This window comes from Capra hircus, chromosome 15 (assembly GCF_001704415.2).
Source record: "Capra hircus breed San Clemente chromosome 15, ASM170441v1, whole genome shotgun sequence".
Taxonomy (NCBI): Eukaryota; Metazoa; Chordata; class Mammalia; order Artiodactyla; family Bovidae; genus Capra; species Capra hircus.
Genome location: NC_030822.1, coordinates 2551071 through 2567957, shown reverse-complemented (window position 1 = coordinate 2567957; position 16887 = coordinate 2551071). Strand labels below are relative to the sequence as shown.

The 16887-nt window shown below is 61.1% G+C and overlaps 1 protein-coding gene across 1 annotated transcript; it reads left to right on the top strand.

The window, feature by feature from the left end:
- On the top strand, positions 244–16072 carry RTN4RL2 (reticulon 4 receptor-like 2). Its single transcript, XM_018059067.1, has 3 exons — positions 244–627; positions 6821–7299; positions 14701–16072. The coding sequence occupies exons 1-3, from the start codon at positions 597–599 to the stop codon at positions 15448–15450; spliced, it is 1260 nt and encodes a 419-aa protein (XP_017914556.1). The 5' UTR covers positions 244–596; the 3' UTR covers positions 15451–16072.

Genomic DNA, 16887 nt, shown 5'->3' with positions numbered 1-16887 from the left:
GTTGCGGTGCGGGAGGGAACTGGGCGAGTTCACGGGTTTCCCGAACACGACCGCACCCCCTCAGGCGGGGATTCCTCCACCAGCGGGGAGATCGAACACAGCACTCCGGGCCCCCCAGACAAGGGAGGGGGCCGGACTGCCGGGGGCCGGGAGCCGCTCCGCCTCTTGGCGGGCAGGCAAGGGTTAAGCCGGCGAGCCGGGAGGAGAGGGCGGAGCCAGTGAGCGCGGGGAGGAGGCGGTGGGAAGAGCTGCCTCGCCGTCCGCACTCTCGCTCGGCGAGCGGCCGGGGCGCGCGGACCGACGGACTGACGGACGGGCCCGCGCGCAGCCTGCGCTCCTAGGGGCGCGGGCCCCGGGCGTCGACGGCCAGCCCTAGCCCTCCGCGCCCAGCCGCGCCCCGCCGCGCCCCGTCGGGGCCGATGGCTGCTCCCGAGGCTCGCAGCCCGGGGGGCGCGGGGTAGAGCGCCGCGGCCCGGCCACGCCGCGCGGGGCCCTCCCGGAGCCCCGCGGGGTCCCCCGCCGTCCGTCCGGCGGGCTCGGGGAGCCCGTGGAGGCGCCCTCCCCCCGCCGCCCCTTCCTCCGAGCGTCGCGACAAGATGCTGCCCGGGCTCGGGAGCCTGCTGCCAGGTAGGGACCCACGCGGGCGGAGGGGAGCCGGGCGCCCCGGCCCCCAGGGCGCGCGGGTGGGGCCGCCGTGCGGGTGGGGGGCGGCCTGGTGGGGTGGGGGGGAGCACGCAGCCCCGGGCCCCGCCCCCGGAGCCCGGCCGGGCTGGGCGGGAGGCTCCTGAGCTAGGGGACACCCGGGCCGGGGGCAGGGGGGCGCTCCAGTTCCGCCGTCCCGGCCCTACCTGCTCCTGGGCGATGCTGAGCACTCCAGGCGGCCGGGCAGCGCCGACTCAGCAACTTCTGGCTCCCGGTGCCTCAGCACTTTCCAATCGCCAGGGGGACGGGGGTGAGGGCAGGGCGCTGTCTGGGAGGGGCGGGGGGGGGGCGGGGGAGACCCCAATGGCCCTCCCCGGTAGGAAAGCGCGGGGGGGGGGTGGCGCTAGAAAGGGCCTCTCTCCACCGACAGGTGTGGCCGACCGACCAGGGTGTGGGCCAGGGACCGGGGGCTGGGCTGGGCTGGGAAGGGGCTGGCAGCGAGGGTCAGGCAAAGAGCAGTCAGAGATCGAGAGGGGTCCGCGGAGGGCGGCAGGGAGGGGGCGGATGAAAGGTTAGACGGGAAAGCTGGGAGGGAAAGGGGACCCCGGTGAGGACGGAGAGGGGGGCGGGGAGAGGGGAGGCCGGGTCAGGGGCGAGGGGTGCAGACCACTAGGGTCCGGCCCGGCTCCTGGGGGTGGGAGGGACGAGAAGGCGCTGAGTGCGATCTAGGGATGCTGAGGGCGCGGGGAGCGAGCAGACAGCCCGCGAGCGGAGGAGGACGGGGCGGTGGACGGAGGTGCGGGGCCAGGGACAGGGACAGGGGACCATGAGCTCCAGGCTTGGGTTTGGGAAGGCAGAGAGGAGAGAGGGGTCGGGGTTGATCAAGACGGGGCCGAGGGCTAGGAAGGGCCGAAAGGAAGGAGGCAGAGGAAGGGGAGAGAGAGACAAAGAGACTTCTGGTGAGCACGTCCACGTGGGGAGCCCTCCATTTCCAAAGCGCCTGCCCGTCACACCGCTCCTCGCAGGGAGTGGCCGGCGGGCCAGCCCCCCGCCCCGGGGCTCTGCGCTGCAGGCTCGGGAGGGAGGCAGCTGTGAGGGGGATTTGGGGGAGACACGGGTGTGGGGTGGCAGCCTCCAGGGGTGGGCGCCCTGGCTGACCGCACGCTGCCATTTATATCTCTGGGCCCCTCTGGCCGTCGGAGGAGGAGGAGCCTGCCATCTCTGCCACCACCGTGGCTGCTTATTTCGGGGTGTTACATTCTGGCAGAGTGAGAAGCTGTTTGCCGCGGCTCTAAACCTCCGTCACCCGCGCCAGTGCGTCCTGGGCCCTGCGTCACGCCATTGCCTCCCACCTCCTCTGCCCCTACCCCCTCAACATCTGCCCGCAGGCCCCAGCCCTTCCCCGCCTTTTTGGGTGTCAGAACCCCAGGCCTGGACTCCCTCCCCAGGGAGCATTTTCCCTGGGGCCACTCTTCCCTGCCTCCTCCTCCAGCTTCTTCTCTTGCAGCGATCTCTGGACCAAAGGGTGACTCCTGGGCTGAGAACTTTGGGAGCCTTGAGGCCCCAGGGCGATCACCCAGCGTCCTTGACGATGGGCCCGCGGTGAACGGATCATTTCTGGCTCTGGGCCCCTCTGCTTTCCGGGATCGGTGCCATGTTCCGATCTCTCTCCGTTCCCTCCTGGGTCAGTTCTGGCCGCATCTTCTGGACACAGGGCCTCTCTTCCCGCCTCCTGGATGGGGTGTCACCTCGGACAGCCAGAGCCTGGAGCCCAGGGAACCAAAGTTGCAGAAAGCCCGGGTTCCCCCCTCACCTCAACCCTGGACAGGCAAACAGAACCGGCATCACTGCTGGCCCAGCCTTGTGCGCCTGGGCTCAGTTTCCATCCTCGCTCTCCCCCAAGCCCAGCAACTCTCACACACAGGGTGGCTTCCGTGGCTGACGTGCGGTCTCCCAGAGAAAGGTCAGAGAGTCCCTTTAGACAGGGACTTGTCCCATCCCGGTTCCTCCTTGGACCAGCTGCACGACCCGAGGCAACTAATTTCACACTTGAGAGCCTCCCTGTCCTCACTTGCAAATGGGGGGCCGGAATCTTGATCTCACGGGGGTGATGCTATGTTGATTCTGTGCACAAAGACGTGTCCAAATGCGGTGGCTGGCACACAGTAGGTGTTCAGTCACAGATGGTTTCTGCCCATCACTGCTCCACACTCCCCTGCAACTTGAGCATCACCTACCTACTGACTTCAGTGAAAAATAAAAAAGACAGGATGACATGAGCAGAGAGGATGGGAGGAGCTGTTGGAATGGGCTTTCCTTGGCCCAGATAGTGCGGGGGGGGGGGGGGGTCAGATGGAGCCTTGGAGAAAGGGGCTGAAGGCAGACTGAGATTCGGGTGAGGGCCTAGGCCGCTCACTGATGGCGTGGCCACTGAGATAAGGGTCAGCCCCTGATGGCTGACGAGGTGTCCGCCATTCCTGCTCTGAGATTCTGTGCCTCTCGCCCCAGTGGTCACCAGGGATGCATGAGATGGGGCCTGGAGTGGACCTGTGGTCCTTGGGGAAGAAGGCGGGGCCTGGGGCCGGGGATGGAGTGCTAGTGGGGAGAGGCAGGGGGCAGGGAGGGGGGTGGTGATCGGAGACCCCGGGCAGGGGCTGCAGGGAGCAGAGGAGGGAGAAAGGCACCGCTCACCAGGCCCCGGGGGCAGAGAAGCCCAGAGCCCCTCAGTCTCCCCTGCGCCTGGCTTCCAGTGTGAGCCGCAGCCTGAATTATGGATGAGGCTCCTTGGGTTTCAGCTGCCTTGCATGGCGGCGGCCAGGGCCAGAAATGGCAAGAGTCCCTGTTAGGCGGCAGCTGTCACAGGGGCCCCCTGCCCAGGGCACTGCATCAGAGAGGCTGCGGGGGCACCACTAGACCATGGGGAGGTGGGCCGGAATGATGGGGGTGTCGGGGGCCGGCGGGGGACAGGGAAGTGTGGGCTAGAGGGTCTGATAGGGGCCCTGCTGAGCCCCCTGCCCCACCCCAGGCTGGAGGAGACCCTGGTGCCCTGGGGACTGGCTCTGACTCTGGAGCACTCTGGAACCAACCCCAGGCCCATCTCTCCTGGGGGTTCTCTGCTCTCTGTGTCCCCCTGTTCTCTGGGGGTTCTCCTGTTCCCTCTGCCTCTCCTGGGGGAACAGTCGACCAGGAGGCTGGGGAAAGAGCTCCATAATCCTGGGGGGACAGGGGGTGGGGTGGGGTGGCTGGCTGGCGGCTTTCTGAACACACACGCTGCGAAGTGATGGATCAGCCGCAGGATTAAGAGCTCAGAGAGGGATTTGGCTTTCTCTGGTGTCGAGTCCTTGGGGAAGGGAGCCGGAGGGGGCCCCCACCAGGAAGGGAACGGCCCTGGCTGGCCACGGGGACCCTCCACTCTAGTGCTGGCTCCGCTCTGCTGTGTGACCTTGGCTGAGTCACTCGGCCTCTCAGATCCCTGGCCAGCAGGTCAGCAGAACCAGAACCCGGATGAGCCTGGAGGGCTGCCCAGCTCTGAGTGCCACTGTCCTGGGCCCCAAAGCTCAGCCCTCCTGAAACCCCTGGGGCTCCCACCCCTGCCTGGTGGGGCTGAGGGGTGAGAGACGCGCCCCTGCAGCCCACGTGGCTCCCAGAAACCCCGGGAGGAGAGAGTGATCGTGAAACGCCGCTCGGGGGAGGGGTGAGAAGGGCCAGCAGCGCGGAGGCGGTGTGAACGAATGGAACAGCGGCGGCTGTGTCACTGAGTATTACATCACACCCGGCCCACACACGCACGGGGCCCGGCACTCACACACTCGGGGGGCTGCGGGCACACGCCTGCACGCTCGTGGGGGGCCGGGCGCCGGGGACAACCGCGCCTTTGCCGTCTTCCAGGGAGGAGGCTTCCCCAAGCATTCCTGACATCCGCTCCACACACGCGGCCTGTGTGCCGCCCTGGGGTGTGCGCCGTCCCCGTGTGTGCCGTGTGCGCTCCGTGTGTGTGCTGTGTGTGCGCGCCATGTGCCATCCTGTGTGTGTGTGCCATGTGCACTCCGTGTGTGTGCCATGTGTGCGCACCGTGTGCCAGGCCGTGTGTGTGCCGTGTGCCACCCCGTGTATGCTGTGTGCCACCCCGTGTACCATGTGCCACGCCGTGTGCGTGCCGTGTGCCACCCCGTGTACCATGTGCCACCCCGTGTGTGTGCCGTGTGCCACCCCGTGTACCATGTGCCACGCCGTGTGTGTGCCGTGTGCCACGCCGTGTGTGTGTGTGCCGTGTGCCACCGCCGTGGTGTGGTGTGCCGGTGTGCCACCCCGTGTGTGTGCCGTGTGCCACCCCGTGTGTGTGTGTGCCGTGTGCCACCCCGTGTATGCTGTGTGCCACCCCGTGTACCATGTGCCACACCGTGTGTGTGCCGTGTGCCACCCCGTGTGTGTGCCGTGTGCACTCCGTGTGTGTGCCATGTGTGCGCACCGTGTGCCACGCCGTGTGTGCGCCGTGCCACCCCGTGTGCGTGCGTGCCGTGTGCCACGCTGTGTGTATGTGTGCCTGTGCACTCCATGTGGGCGCCATGTGCCACCCCGGACCCAGGAGTGCTGCATGTACAGAGCACCTGGCTCACAAACGCATTCACACCTCTGACACCGGGGGTCACCGGAAGGCAGGGACCCCCTCAGGCTCTCCCCCGCACCCCAGGGCCCAGGATCTCAGATCCTAGCGTGCAAGAGAGCGGGTCTTCGGCCTTCCCAGGCCTAGCACACTGCCTGGAGCAGAGGGTGCCCTTTCCCTGTGTGCCCAGACGATGAGCACCTGGCCTTTGGGGGCTGCAAAACCTGCCGGAAGAAAATCCCGAGTCGTCGGGAAGCCAGGATCAAGGGTAGAGGTCCAGGTGGCCCCAGAACTTCCTCAGCTGCAGTGAGGGTCAGAAGGCCAGGGTCAGGAAGGGAGAGGGGCCCACTGCCCCGCTGGCGCTCGGGGGGCGTGGGGGTCCAGACGTGACTCTTTAGCCCCCAAGCCCCTGGGTCTGCCTCTCCATCTGAATCATAGCCAAGCTTCAAGAGTTACTTTGAAAAAAAAAAAAAACAATTTTTTTAAGTGACTTTGAAGGAGAAAAGCTTGGGATGTAAAGTGAGGTTCCTGGACTGTACCCCTCAGGGTGGTGATTCTGCCCAGGCAGGGCCCAGAAGCGGCTTTCCTTCCAGGACACCCCATCCCCACTCTCCTGCAGGTTGCTGCTGGCCACAGGGAGAGACCCCCTGCCCCTGGTCCCTGAGAGCCCTTCCAGGGTGGAGAGGTGAGGGAGGAGGGCTGCGGTCACCAGGGGGCCAGAGGTCATTAGACTCACAGAGGGTCTCGGTTTAGCTCCACCTCTTCCCAAATGGGGTCAGTTTTTCTTCCCAAGTGATACTGGCAATGATGTCTGGAGACCTTCTGGTTCTCTTAAGGGGGAGGAGTGTCACACATCTAATGCGAAGAGGACAGGGGTGCTGCTAAAGCCCCATACAGCCGCTGTCCCCAACCTTTTTGGCACCAGGGACGGTTTCATGGAAGATGGTTCTTACACGGACCAGGAGAGGGGGTGGTCTGGGGATGATTCAAGCGTGTTAGGTTTGTCGTGCACTTAATTTCTGCTGTTGTTACATCAGCTCCACCTCAGAACACCAGGCATTAGGTCCTGGGTGGGGACCCCTGCTGTATAGAACGTATAGGACTGCCCTCCACCCCCCACCCCCCGACCACATAGCAGTATGGCCAACACTTGACATTTGGGCCGTTCTTGACAACCGGCCCAAGACCAGAGTCACCGTCAGACCCATCACAGTGAAAACGGGAAGGAAAGTAGACCACCACTCATCAGACAACTTTCAACCTATCGGAGTGTCCTCTGGGCTTTGATCTTAATGTACCAGGAGCCTCCAAAAGTGGAAGTGGCCAGGGCTTCCTGCAACTCTTGCACCCCGAATCCCAGCCTCCCCCAACCTAGGAAGGCAAGGCTCTTGGCCCAGGTGCGCTTAGAGGTAGGTGAGGGGGCGGGCCTGCGGCTGGCACACCCTGCCCCCGCACCCCACCCCACCCCACGGCAGCCTGCCCAGCGCCCCCCGTCTGCCCGCAGGTCCCCTTCGGGGTAGGTGGGTGGGGTCTGCTAGCCCCCCGGCAGCCCCCCCAGCGCCCGTCTGCCCGCAGGTCCCCCGGCCTGCGTCCTGCTGCTCCTCCTGGCCGCGGCCCCCGCCGCCGCCCGCTGCCCCATGCTCTGCACCTGCTACCCGGCGCCGCCCACCGTGAGCTGCCAGGCCAACAACTTCTCGGCGGTGCCGCGGGCCCTGCCGCCCGGCACGCAGCGCCTCTTCCTGCAGAACAACCTCATCAGCGCGCTGCGGCCCGGCTCCTTCGGGCCCAGCCTGCTCACCCTGTGGCTCTTCTCCAACAACCTCTCGGCCATCTACCCGGGCACCTTCCGCCACCTGCAGGCGCTCGAGGAGCTGGACCTGGGCGACAACCGGCACCTGCGCTCCCTGGAGCCTGACACCTTCCAGGGCCTGGAGCGGCTGCAGTCCCTGCACCTCTACCGCTGCCAGCTCAGCAGCCTGCCCGGCACCATCTTCCGCGGCCTGGTCAGCCTGCAGTACCTCTACCTCCAGGAGAACAGCCTGCTCCACCTACAGGTGAGCGCCGGCGCGTGGACACGAACACAGGCGTCCCCTCCTGCTCGCCTCTCTCCCCGGGGACCCTCCCTACCTCGCGCCCCACGCCTCCATTGCTCAGCATCTCCGTGTCCCAGCCCCTCCCTCCGTGTCTAAGCCCCTCCCTCGTGTCTCGGCCCCTCCCTCCGTGTCTAGCCCCCTCGCTCCGTGTCCCAGCCCCTCCCTCCATTTCTCAGCATCTCCCTCCCTTCTGAAGGCTTCTGCTCCTCCCCTTGGTCCAGGGCTTTCCTTTGTCCCTTCCATCTTTCTCTGCTCCCCTACTCCCCTGTCTGACTCGCTGTCTGTCTGTCTCTCCCTCGCGGCCCCTCTCCATCTTGCTCACTGACTCTCCTCCCCCATCTGTCTGCCTCTGCCTCGTCTGTCTGTCTCCCTTCACGCGCCCACTCCACACACACCCCCCGCAAGTCTGTCTGGGTGGAGGTGTGTGTCTCTTCCCGTGATCTCTCCTCTCCCCCTTGCCTCCGGGAGACTGCCATTTTGCGGGCAGTGCAGCCCGGAGGGGCATTGTGGCGGCTTTTCTCGCCCACCTGCACGCCCTCCCACGCCACGGGCACGGGGACACGGAGGGCGGCGCCACTGCAGCTGGCAGGCCACAGGAGGCTCCCGCTCACTGGGTGCCGAGGCCAGGGGAAACCCTACCCGTCCTGGATCCCATCCCCACAAACCTACTGTCTCAGCGCAATGGGAGGAGGAGACAAGAAAGGGTAATGAGCTGTGAAGTTGCTGGGAAATGGATGCTCAGAAAAAGGGAGGAATAACAGTAATTGTTATTTATTATTATTATTGATCTAAATATTGTTCCCTGTTGTTCTTATGCTGACTTTCTGACAGTCAAGTCCTCCCACCGTTTCCCCAGGAAGCAATAACAGACCTTCCAAACCATGTAAGGAGAAAAGCCTCCCCTTTCAGTTTCAGGCCTTTGAATTTCCACACCCACCTGTACGGCCCTTCTCCCTCTCCACCCTGGGCTGGGGCCTGACTGCTCAGCGCTGTGCGCATTTGATGCTGATAACGACAGTAACGATAGCAATAATAATCCAGCACTTATTGAGCACCCAGTAAGTGCTTGCTGGTGAAAAAAGGGCAGCGAACAAAACGGAGGAGACCCCTGCCTTTGTGGAGAGCATTCTAGGGGTGGGGAGAGACGGGAAGTAAAATGGTGCGCTGGAAAATATGGCGTGTTTTGTTCTTACTGCCTGTACTGTGCTTAGTTGCTTAGTCGTGCCTAACTCTTTGTGACCTCATGGACTGTAGCCCGCCAGACTCCTCTGTCTGTGGGAGTCTCCAGGCAAGAATACTGGAGTGGGTTGCCATGCCCTCCTCCAGGGAATATTCCCAGCCCAGGGACTGAACCCAGGTCTCCTGCACTGCAAGCATATTTATTGCATAATTACTGATAGTAATAGCCCACTAGCCTTCAGCCTAGTGACTCAGTGGTAAAGAAAGCACCTGCCATTGCGGGAGACGTGGGTTCGATCCCTGGGTCGGGAGGATCCACTGGAAAAGGAAATGACAACCTACCCCAGTATTCTTGCCTGGGAAATCCTGTGGACAGAGGAGCCTGGCAGGCTACAGTCCATGGGGTCACAAAGAGTTGGATAGGACTTAGTGACTAAACAACAAGCCATTAGCGGGCACACTAAGTGTCAGGTGCTGTGCTAAGGACTTTACAGGTATCAACCCTGTCATTTACAAGTGTGTGACATTTATAACCTCCCTGAGCCTCAGTTTTCCCATCTGTAAAGTTGGAGTAGTCATAGCATCCATCTCCTAGGGATTTTAGAAGCGTTAAGTGCATGAATAATTTGTAAAGCACTCAAGACAGTGCTTGGCATACGGTAAGCATGCTATAAATGTTTGTTAAGATACTATTTTAAAAAGAGAAACCGGCCTCATTGAATACTGGTCTCGGTGAAATGGCTCATCTTGGGCCCTATCCTGAAGATATGGGTCAACTTCAAGGATTCTGCTGAGACCAGGGGTGGGTGCCGGAACACTCCTTTTTTTCCCTTCCTAACTTGGCTTCTCACGGTTTCCAAAGCGCGCACAGTCACCTCATCTCATTTCTGCAGCCCTGTTGGGGGATTGTTCACACCTCCTTACAGATAAGGCAGCTGAGACCGAGGGTCCCAAAGACTTTGTCCCAAAGTCTTATGAACACTGTCCCTGTGCCTGGGGACTTGAGTGATCTCAGCATCACAGGCCTCACAGCAAACGGGGAGCAGGGGCACAGAATGATGCTTCTGAGGCTGTACCACCAGGAAGACCCGGCAGCGCTTGAACCCTTGTGATCTGGTGACATTTCAGGCCATTTTCATCACTCAGAACACTCCATGGGGGTCTGACCAGGTGCGGGGGGGGTAGCACTCATAAGAGCAGCAGAGTGGGCTTATTTCTGAAAGCGCATGCTTTAGAATCTGCCAGACCAGAGTTCAAATCCTGGCTCACGTGTGACTTTGAACAAATTACTCAACCTTTGTCCACATCCATTTCCTCTCTGGCAATCATGATAGTACTTAATCATATCAATACTGATCTAAGAAGTTTTGTAAGTATTAAAATGTAGGGAATTCCTTGGCAGTCCAGTGCTTAACACTTAACACTACCCTTCAAAGGGCACAGGTTCGATCCTTGCTCAGGGAACTAAGATCCTGTGTGCCATGTGGTGCAGCCAAATAAGAGAAAATAAAATTTAGCACAGGGCCACATCAATAAATAGGCACTATAATGAGTATTGCTGCTAATTATCACGTGCGACAACCACTATTACTGAGACCCTGACCTCCTTATCAACATATATCGGTTATGCCATGCAGGCTTTTACAATGATCAAATCTTTGAATGATTAAATCTTTTTAACGATTAAAAGAGAGCTATCCGGTTGCACTCCAGTAGGTTAGGGAATCTAGGGTCAGCAGACCTGAGTTCGCATCCTTGTTCTGTTATTTTCCAACTTGATTTCAGCAAGTTGGTGCCCCCCCACTCTGAACCTCAGTTTTCCCAACTTTAAGATGGGACTAGTAAAAAGAATACCTTACATCAACAGCTGTAACGAGTCAATGAACTCATATTTGTGAAGTCCTGTGCTGAATCAGTTTGATCATCACGGCCTGACCCGCCATCACAAATGGCAGCCAAGTTTGGGGATCAGGAGTGACCTGGGCAGGGGGCACCTTGAGGGGTGCTGGGCTCTTCTGAAATGGGGCGTGCCGGTTCTGTATGCCCCTGGCCTGAATGGCACGGGCGTCATGGGAAGGAAACGCCTGGCCCTTCACAGAAGGGAAGGAGGCAGCCTCTGCCTGTGAACGGCCGGGAGATACTAGCCCGGGAGATGCCACAGGCAGATGGGGTGCACGCGCGGGGGTGAGGTCCCCAGGGTGCAGGCGTGACCCGCGATGGTGCCAGGCCACCCGGGAGGGGCGCTCTGGTGGAGGGAAGAGGACCCCAGCAGCTCTGGTGGAGGGAAGAGGACCCCAGCAGCTCAGGAGGAGGGCGGTGGAGCTGGAAACGGGTCGGGGTTCTCCCAGATGCCCCGCCCTGGGGCAAGCACCTTCCTCACAGCTAACTCACTGAGCACATGCCAGGCTGCGTCCTAGGTTCCAGGGTGTCAGACGTGACCAAGGACAGGGTCCCTGCTCTCCTGCAGCACCATTCCTACTGGAGAGGAACTGCGTGATAGAGACACTGACCCTGTTTTGAATCCTTGGAGCAGCCTGCGTGGCACAAAAGAGCAGTGTTTCCATCAGGCAGATCTCATTTGCCCTGTGGCTTTGGGCAAGTTACTTAACTGCTCTGAGCCTCAACGGACCCATCCGTGAAATAGGGACAATGCCCTAAACCCCAGGAATCTGAGGATTAAAGATGCTGCTTGAAAAGGGCTCCACGTGCCCAGTCCACTGAAGTGAAGTGAAAGTCACTCAGTCAGTCCAACTCTTTGTGACCCCATGGACTATACAGTCCGTGGAATTCTCCAGGCCGGAATACTGGAATGGGTAGCCTATTCCTTCTCCAGAGGGTCTTCCCAACCCAGGGATCGAACTGGGGTCTCCCGCATTGCAGGTGGATTCTTTACTCGCTGAGCCATCAGGGAAGCCCTATCCAGAGTAAGCATCGTTCCCCCCATTCAATGGCTAAGGACACTGAGGCTCGGAGAAGTTAAGGCGTCCCGTTCAAGGCCACTGAACGCATGAGCAGCACAGCCTAGAATCACTCCAGGTCTGTCTCAGTGCAGAGGGCAGCTGTTAGGAGGCCTGGCTCCAGAGTTCACGTCCGCACGTCACTCCCTATTGGGTATTGCACCCTAGGCCAGTCACTTGCCTTTCTCCGAGCCTCCCTCCCCTAATCTCTGAAAGGGGGAGGATAATATTTTCTGCCTCACAGGGCTGTGAGGATCCGGTTACTACATGGGATCTGTGTAGCACAGAGCCTGGCACATGGTAAGCGCTCGGTTACTCAGCTGCTGACGCAAATGATGATGATACCCGGGGTAGATGGGTGAAGCCGTCCGTGGGGGTGCCTGGCACAGAGCAGACACTCAGCGCAGCTTTGTTGAATGAATGAGGTACATTCCAGCACTCTCTTGCTCATTAATATCAGATGAGGATGGATCTTAATGATCAATGACCTCAAGTTCCTTGTTTCACCGATGGGGGTAAAAGAAAAAAAAAGAACTGAGGCTCAGAGAGGTGCCTGCAGTTGCCCAAGGTCACACAGCCCAGCAGCTGATTGGAGGCTGGACCGGGGAGAGGCAAGGTTAAGAACAGGATGCTGACCAGGGAAGGGGGCAGGGACGCTGCGCTGAGATTCCAAATGGATGCAGAGAGCTGTGAACCGGCCGGGGCGGGGCGGGGCGGGGGGAGGGGGATGTTGTGAGGGAAATGTGGTTTTTCCGAAGTGGAAGAGGATGACTTTAGCAGCTGCTCTCTGCCCAGAGGGAGGGTGGTGGGGGAGGGCGAGGGCTGTGAAAGTCAAGAGCTTATTAATGCACAGAGAACCGTTTTCAGAGCGGGGAGGGGGAGGGCTGTATCTGAGAGCTGCAGCCTAGAAGTGGCAGTAGGATTTGGCAACAGCTTGGATGGGGTGGGGGTGGGGGGGTGGATCCTCCCCCCCAGGCTGGGTCTCAGAAAGGGCAGGGGCAGGACTTTCGGGGGAGAAAGACAAACTGGATTCAGGGGATTCTGTAGCGGAAAACTGGGGCTGCGGGTCAAGGGTGCCTGAGTTCTCTGGGGTCGCCCTTCCGGACCTCCGGAAGCCTCCGAAGTGCCCATCACCTCCGCCCTCTGTACCCCTCCCTCCCATATCATTCCTTGGACCCGGCATCTCTGGGTGCATCTTACTCTTGCTGCCACTCCATTAAAAAGAGAAATGCTCATTAGGTGTTTGAGTGGAAGGCATTCAGCCCCCGCCCTGGGGGAGCCGAGAAGAGAAGGACAAGGACGCCAGGGCCCGCTGGACCAGACTCGAGGCCCCTGGAGGGAGACCTGAGCGGGGCCGGGGGCGGGGCGGCGGCAGGGAGCCTCAAGGTGGAGGGGGGCGGATCTCGGTGCGGCCGAGAGGAGGGTTCTTGGCAGCCGCGGTTCCTGTAGCGGAGAGGGCGGAAGCCAGATGGGAGGGGGCGAGACAACGCGGGAGCACAGGAAGGTGGAGGCGGGGGGTGGGGGGGGTGGTGGGTGTTGGGAGTCAGCGCCCGCCCCCCGCCCGAGAGCCTGAGACCGGGCGCCCTGGGTTGGGGGTGCTGGGGGGTCGTCTCAGGAACCGGGAATCCAGGGAGAGCTGGCTTGAGGGTGGAGGATGCTCCTGTCCCCCAGAACCAGATCCCTTGTGTCTGCGAACCACAGTGGTGTCTTCCACAAGGTGGGGGGGGACCTCAGGACTGGGCCTCTGGCCGCCTCTCTGGCGAGCCCTTCATCTGCCTGGGTATCAGTGCTCTCCTCTGTAAAAAAAACCGTAGGTTGGGCTGGTACACCCAGAAGCAGTCATTCCCTAACCAGGTTGCCCATCACCAATACCTTGGTGAACTGGCTAAAATACAGAGCCCGGGCCCCTGCTGGCTCCCCTCCGAGGAGCCCACCCACCCCACCCTTCCGCTCCCAGAACCACAGTTCAGGGCCCTTCCAGCACTAATACGATCCGATTCAGAGACTCCTCAGCCTTGGGCAGGGGGCACAGCCCCTGTCCCTGTGGGGTGGAGCTGACACGGTCCCCTTAATGTCCCAGCCTAGTAGCAGAACCTCCAGGCTCCAGGAAGGTCCTCTGTTAAAGGACAGGGGATGGAACCTAATTGTAACTAAGACCCTACTGTCCTAATGCTGTTCTTGTTTAATAGCTAAAGTCATACCCAGCAAGACCCCATGGACTGTAACCCACCAGGCTGGGATTCTCCAGGCAAGAATACTTGAATGGCTGCCATTTCCTTCTCCAGGGGATCTTCCTGACCCGGGGATCGAACCCTTGTCTTCTGAGTTGGCAGGTGGATTCTTTATTACTGACCATACAGGAAGCCCCCATTCATAATAACCATCATTTATTGATGGTGGTCTGTGTGCCGACTGGGTACCACATGGTTACCGGATCTCATGTAACCCCCGCCCCCCACCCCCACAAGTCTGCTGAAAGAGTTCTCTTGAGTTATACACACTGAGGAAACAGGCTAAATAACTTGCGGAAGGTAACGCAGCTGCAAAGAGGGCAAAGCTGCATTTAAACCCTGACTTCACCCATCTCATCCGCACGTGGATTGTCTTTTTTAAGGCTCAGAACAAACCCAGGAGGAGGTACACTCACCCCCATTTTACGGATGAGGAGACAGATCGCTGGGCAAGTTCACAACAATGGCTAACTCAGGCGATGCCCACCCCATATATTAATACCTGTTGTTTCATCTAACCACATCTTACAGTCAAGCACTGAGTCACAGGGATACCAAGTGACTCGCTCAAGGGTCAGTTAATAGTAGGGCCAGGATTTGGAGTCAGGAAGTCAGTAAGATGTGCAGATGAAATGAAACAAGGGAAATGCTCAACCAAATCGTAAGCTCTCGGCTCCAAGTGTGGCCCTCCCACCTGCAGCGTCTGCGTCACCTGGGAACTCGTGAAGACGTGCAGCATCTCAGCGCTCGGGCCCAGACCTGCTGAATCGGAAACTGGGGGGCGGGGCAGGGCTCCGGGATCAGCAGGGGGTTCTGATGCACCCCAAAGTTCTAAGAACTACACTGCTTTCCCCGCACAAGTAGGTTAGAGCAGGCAGGATTCGAACCCAGGACTCTAGAAGGCGGACCCCTTCCTGGTCTGCCACGCTGCTCCCCGCCCTTCCCTAACGCCCTCCGAGGCCGTCTCATCTGTCTCATCTGTCTTCCCGCCCCAGGATGACCTGTTCGCGGACCTGGCCAACCTGAGCCACCTCTTCCTGCACGGGAACCGCCTGCGGCTGCTCACGGAGCACGTGTTCCGCGGCCTGGGCAGCCTGGACCGGCTGCTGCTGCACGGGAACCGGCTGCAGGGCGTGCACCGCGCGGCCTTCCGCGGCCTCGGCCGCCTCACCATCCTCTACCTGTTCAACAACAGCCTGGCCTCGCTGCCCGGCGAGGCGCTGGCCGACCTGCCGGCTCTCGAGTTCCTGCGGCTCAACGCCAACCCCTGGGCGTGCGACTGCCGCGCGCGGCCGCTCTGGGCCTGGTTCCAGCGCGCGCGCGTGTCCAGCTCCGACGTGACGTGCGCCTCGCCACCCGAGCGCCGGGGCCGCGACCTGCGCGCGCTCCGCGAGGCCGACTTCCAGGCCTGCCCGCCTGCCGCGCCCACGCGGCCCGGGGGCCGCGCGCGCGCCAACAGCTCCTCCAACCACCTGTACGGGGTGGCCGAGGTCGGGGCGCCGCCGGCCGACCCTTCCACCCTCTACCGCGACCTGCCCGCCGAGGACGCGCGGGGGCGCCCGGGTGGCGACGCGCCCACCGAGGACGACTACTGGGGCGGCTACGGCGGCGAGGACCGGCGGGGCGAGCAGACGTGCCCCGGCGCCGCCTGCCAGGTGCCCCCGGACTCCCGCGGCCCCGCGCGCGCGCCCGGGCTCGCCGCCCCGCTGCTTTGCCTGTTGATCCTGGCGCCCCACCACCTCTGACCGCGGTGCTGAGACTGAAGCGGCCGGCGTCTCCCCGGCCCCCCCATCCCCGCCCCTCATCCTCCGTCTCCAGTCCCCACCGCGGGCTGGCGGCCTGCCTTCTCCTCCCAGCGCCTCGCATCCCCAGGGATCCGGCCACCTCTCCCCGCCTCCCGGGCCGCCCGCTGTTGGCAGCCCCCGAAGCACACGTCTGGTGGCCCAGCCACCCGAAGACATGGCCGGGGTTTTCTCCCCATCTCCGGCCGTCAACCCGAACCCATCCCGAGGCTGAGTGGGCACCCCGGGCCGCCGCGGACCCCGTCCCCCAGCGCCTATGGTGGACTCGAGAGGAGCTTTGTCTGCGGAGCAGCACCCACCAGCAGAGCCGTCTTAAGCTCTGGGAAGGACGCCACTCCCCGGAGCCCTTTGGAGGGACGTCAGGCCAGCCCCAGGCCTCTGCTTAATCCTCGCCTCCCGCCTCAACTTCCTGACACTGGAGAAATACTTTTCTCCTAAGTCTACCCTGGACACTTTTGAGGGTGCCTGGAGAGAACGTTCCTCTCCACCATGGCCCCTGTGTGGTGAAGATCAACAGACATTGTTTTGGGGGGGAAAAAGTTTATTAAAAAATTCTATTATTTTATCTCCTGTAAAGTTTATTGGCTCAGGATCTCCAAAGTGGGAGAAGGGCTTAGAACCATCACGCTTCCAGGGGCCGGGAGAGTTAGACAGCAATCGAGAGCCATTGCACAGCATCCAAGTGCTTCCTGCTGTTGCCCCTACAAGAAGAAAATGAAGGCGGAGGAAGGAGGGGGGTGACTGTGGAGTCCCCAGCAGGTCAGGGAAATCCGAGAGCCAGGAGTGTGCTGATCACACCTCGCCTCCTCATCTGTCCAGGAGAAGCGGCTGCAGCCGACCCTGAATTGTCTGTGCCGGAGGAGCCAGGCCTGGGGAAGGCCTCCAGCCTGGCTAATAGTTCTCTCCCAGGTCCTGTTCCTTCAGGGAGGAAAAAGCAGCATCTCTCACTTTCCCCTGCAAAGAGGAGTGATAACATGGGCAGCGATGGTCACAGCCAGCCCAAACATGGCTTTGGGTAAACCTGAGAAAGACACCTCTTCCTTAGGGCAACACAGCTTCAGACCGCAGCAAACACTTTAGCAAACAGCAAAAGGCTGGAGTTCAGCTCACACTCGGCCCTTGTGCAGTGTGCAACCTGCACAGCTGGACACAGCAACCCTGTAGACCAATGGGTTCTTCCCCTTGGCTCCTGTGAGGCAGAAGACATCAGGGAGGAATCCGATCAGAGAAGCAGTTCTCCAAGCGGGTTAGTGGAAAAGCCGAGGGATTTTGGTGATCAGAGGGATGAGAATCCCAAGTGGGGGTGTCTTGCTCACTTGAGGTATGATGAGAAGCTTCATCTTTCCAGTGTGTGGAGGAGAGAGGCTATGGAAAGGGGAG

Coding starts and splice junctions, on each gene's coding strand:
- RTN4RL2 (XM_018059067.1), top strand. CDS start 597: ATGCTGCCCGGGCTCGGGAGCCTGCTGCCAG. Junction 628..6,820: donor GCTCGGGAGCCTGCTGCCAG/GTAGGGACCCAC, acceptor GTCTGCCCGCAG/GTCCCCCGGCCTGCGTCCTG. Junction 7,300..14,700: donor ACAGCCTGCTCCACCTACAG/GTGAGCGCCGGC, acceptor TTCCCGCCCCAG/GATGACCTGTTCGCGGACCT.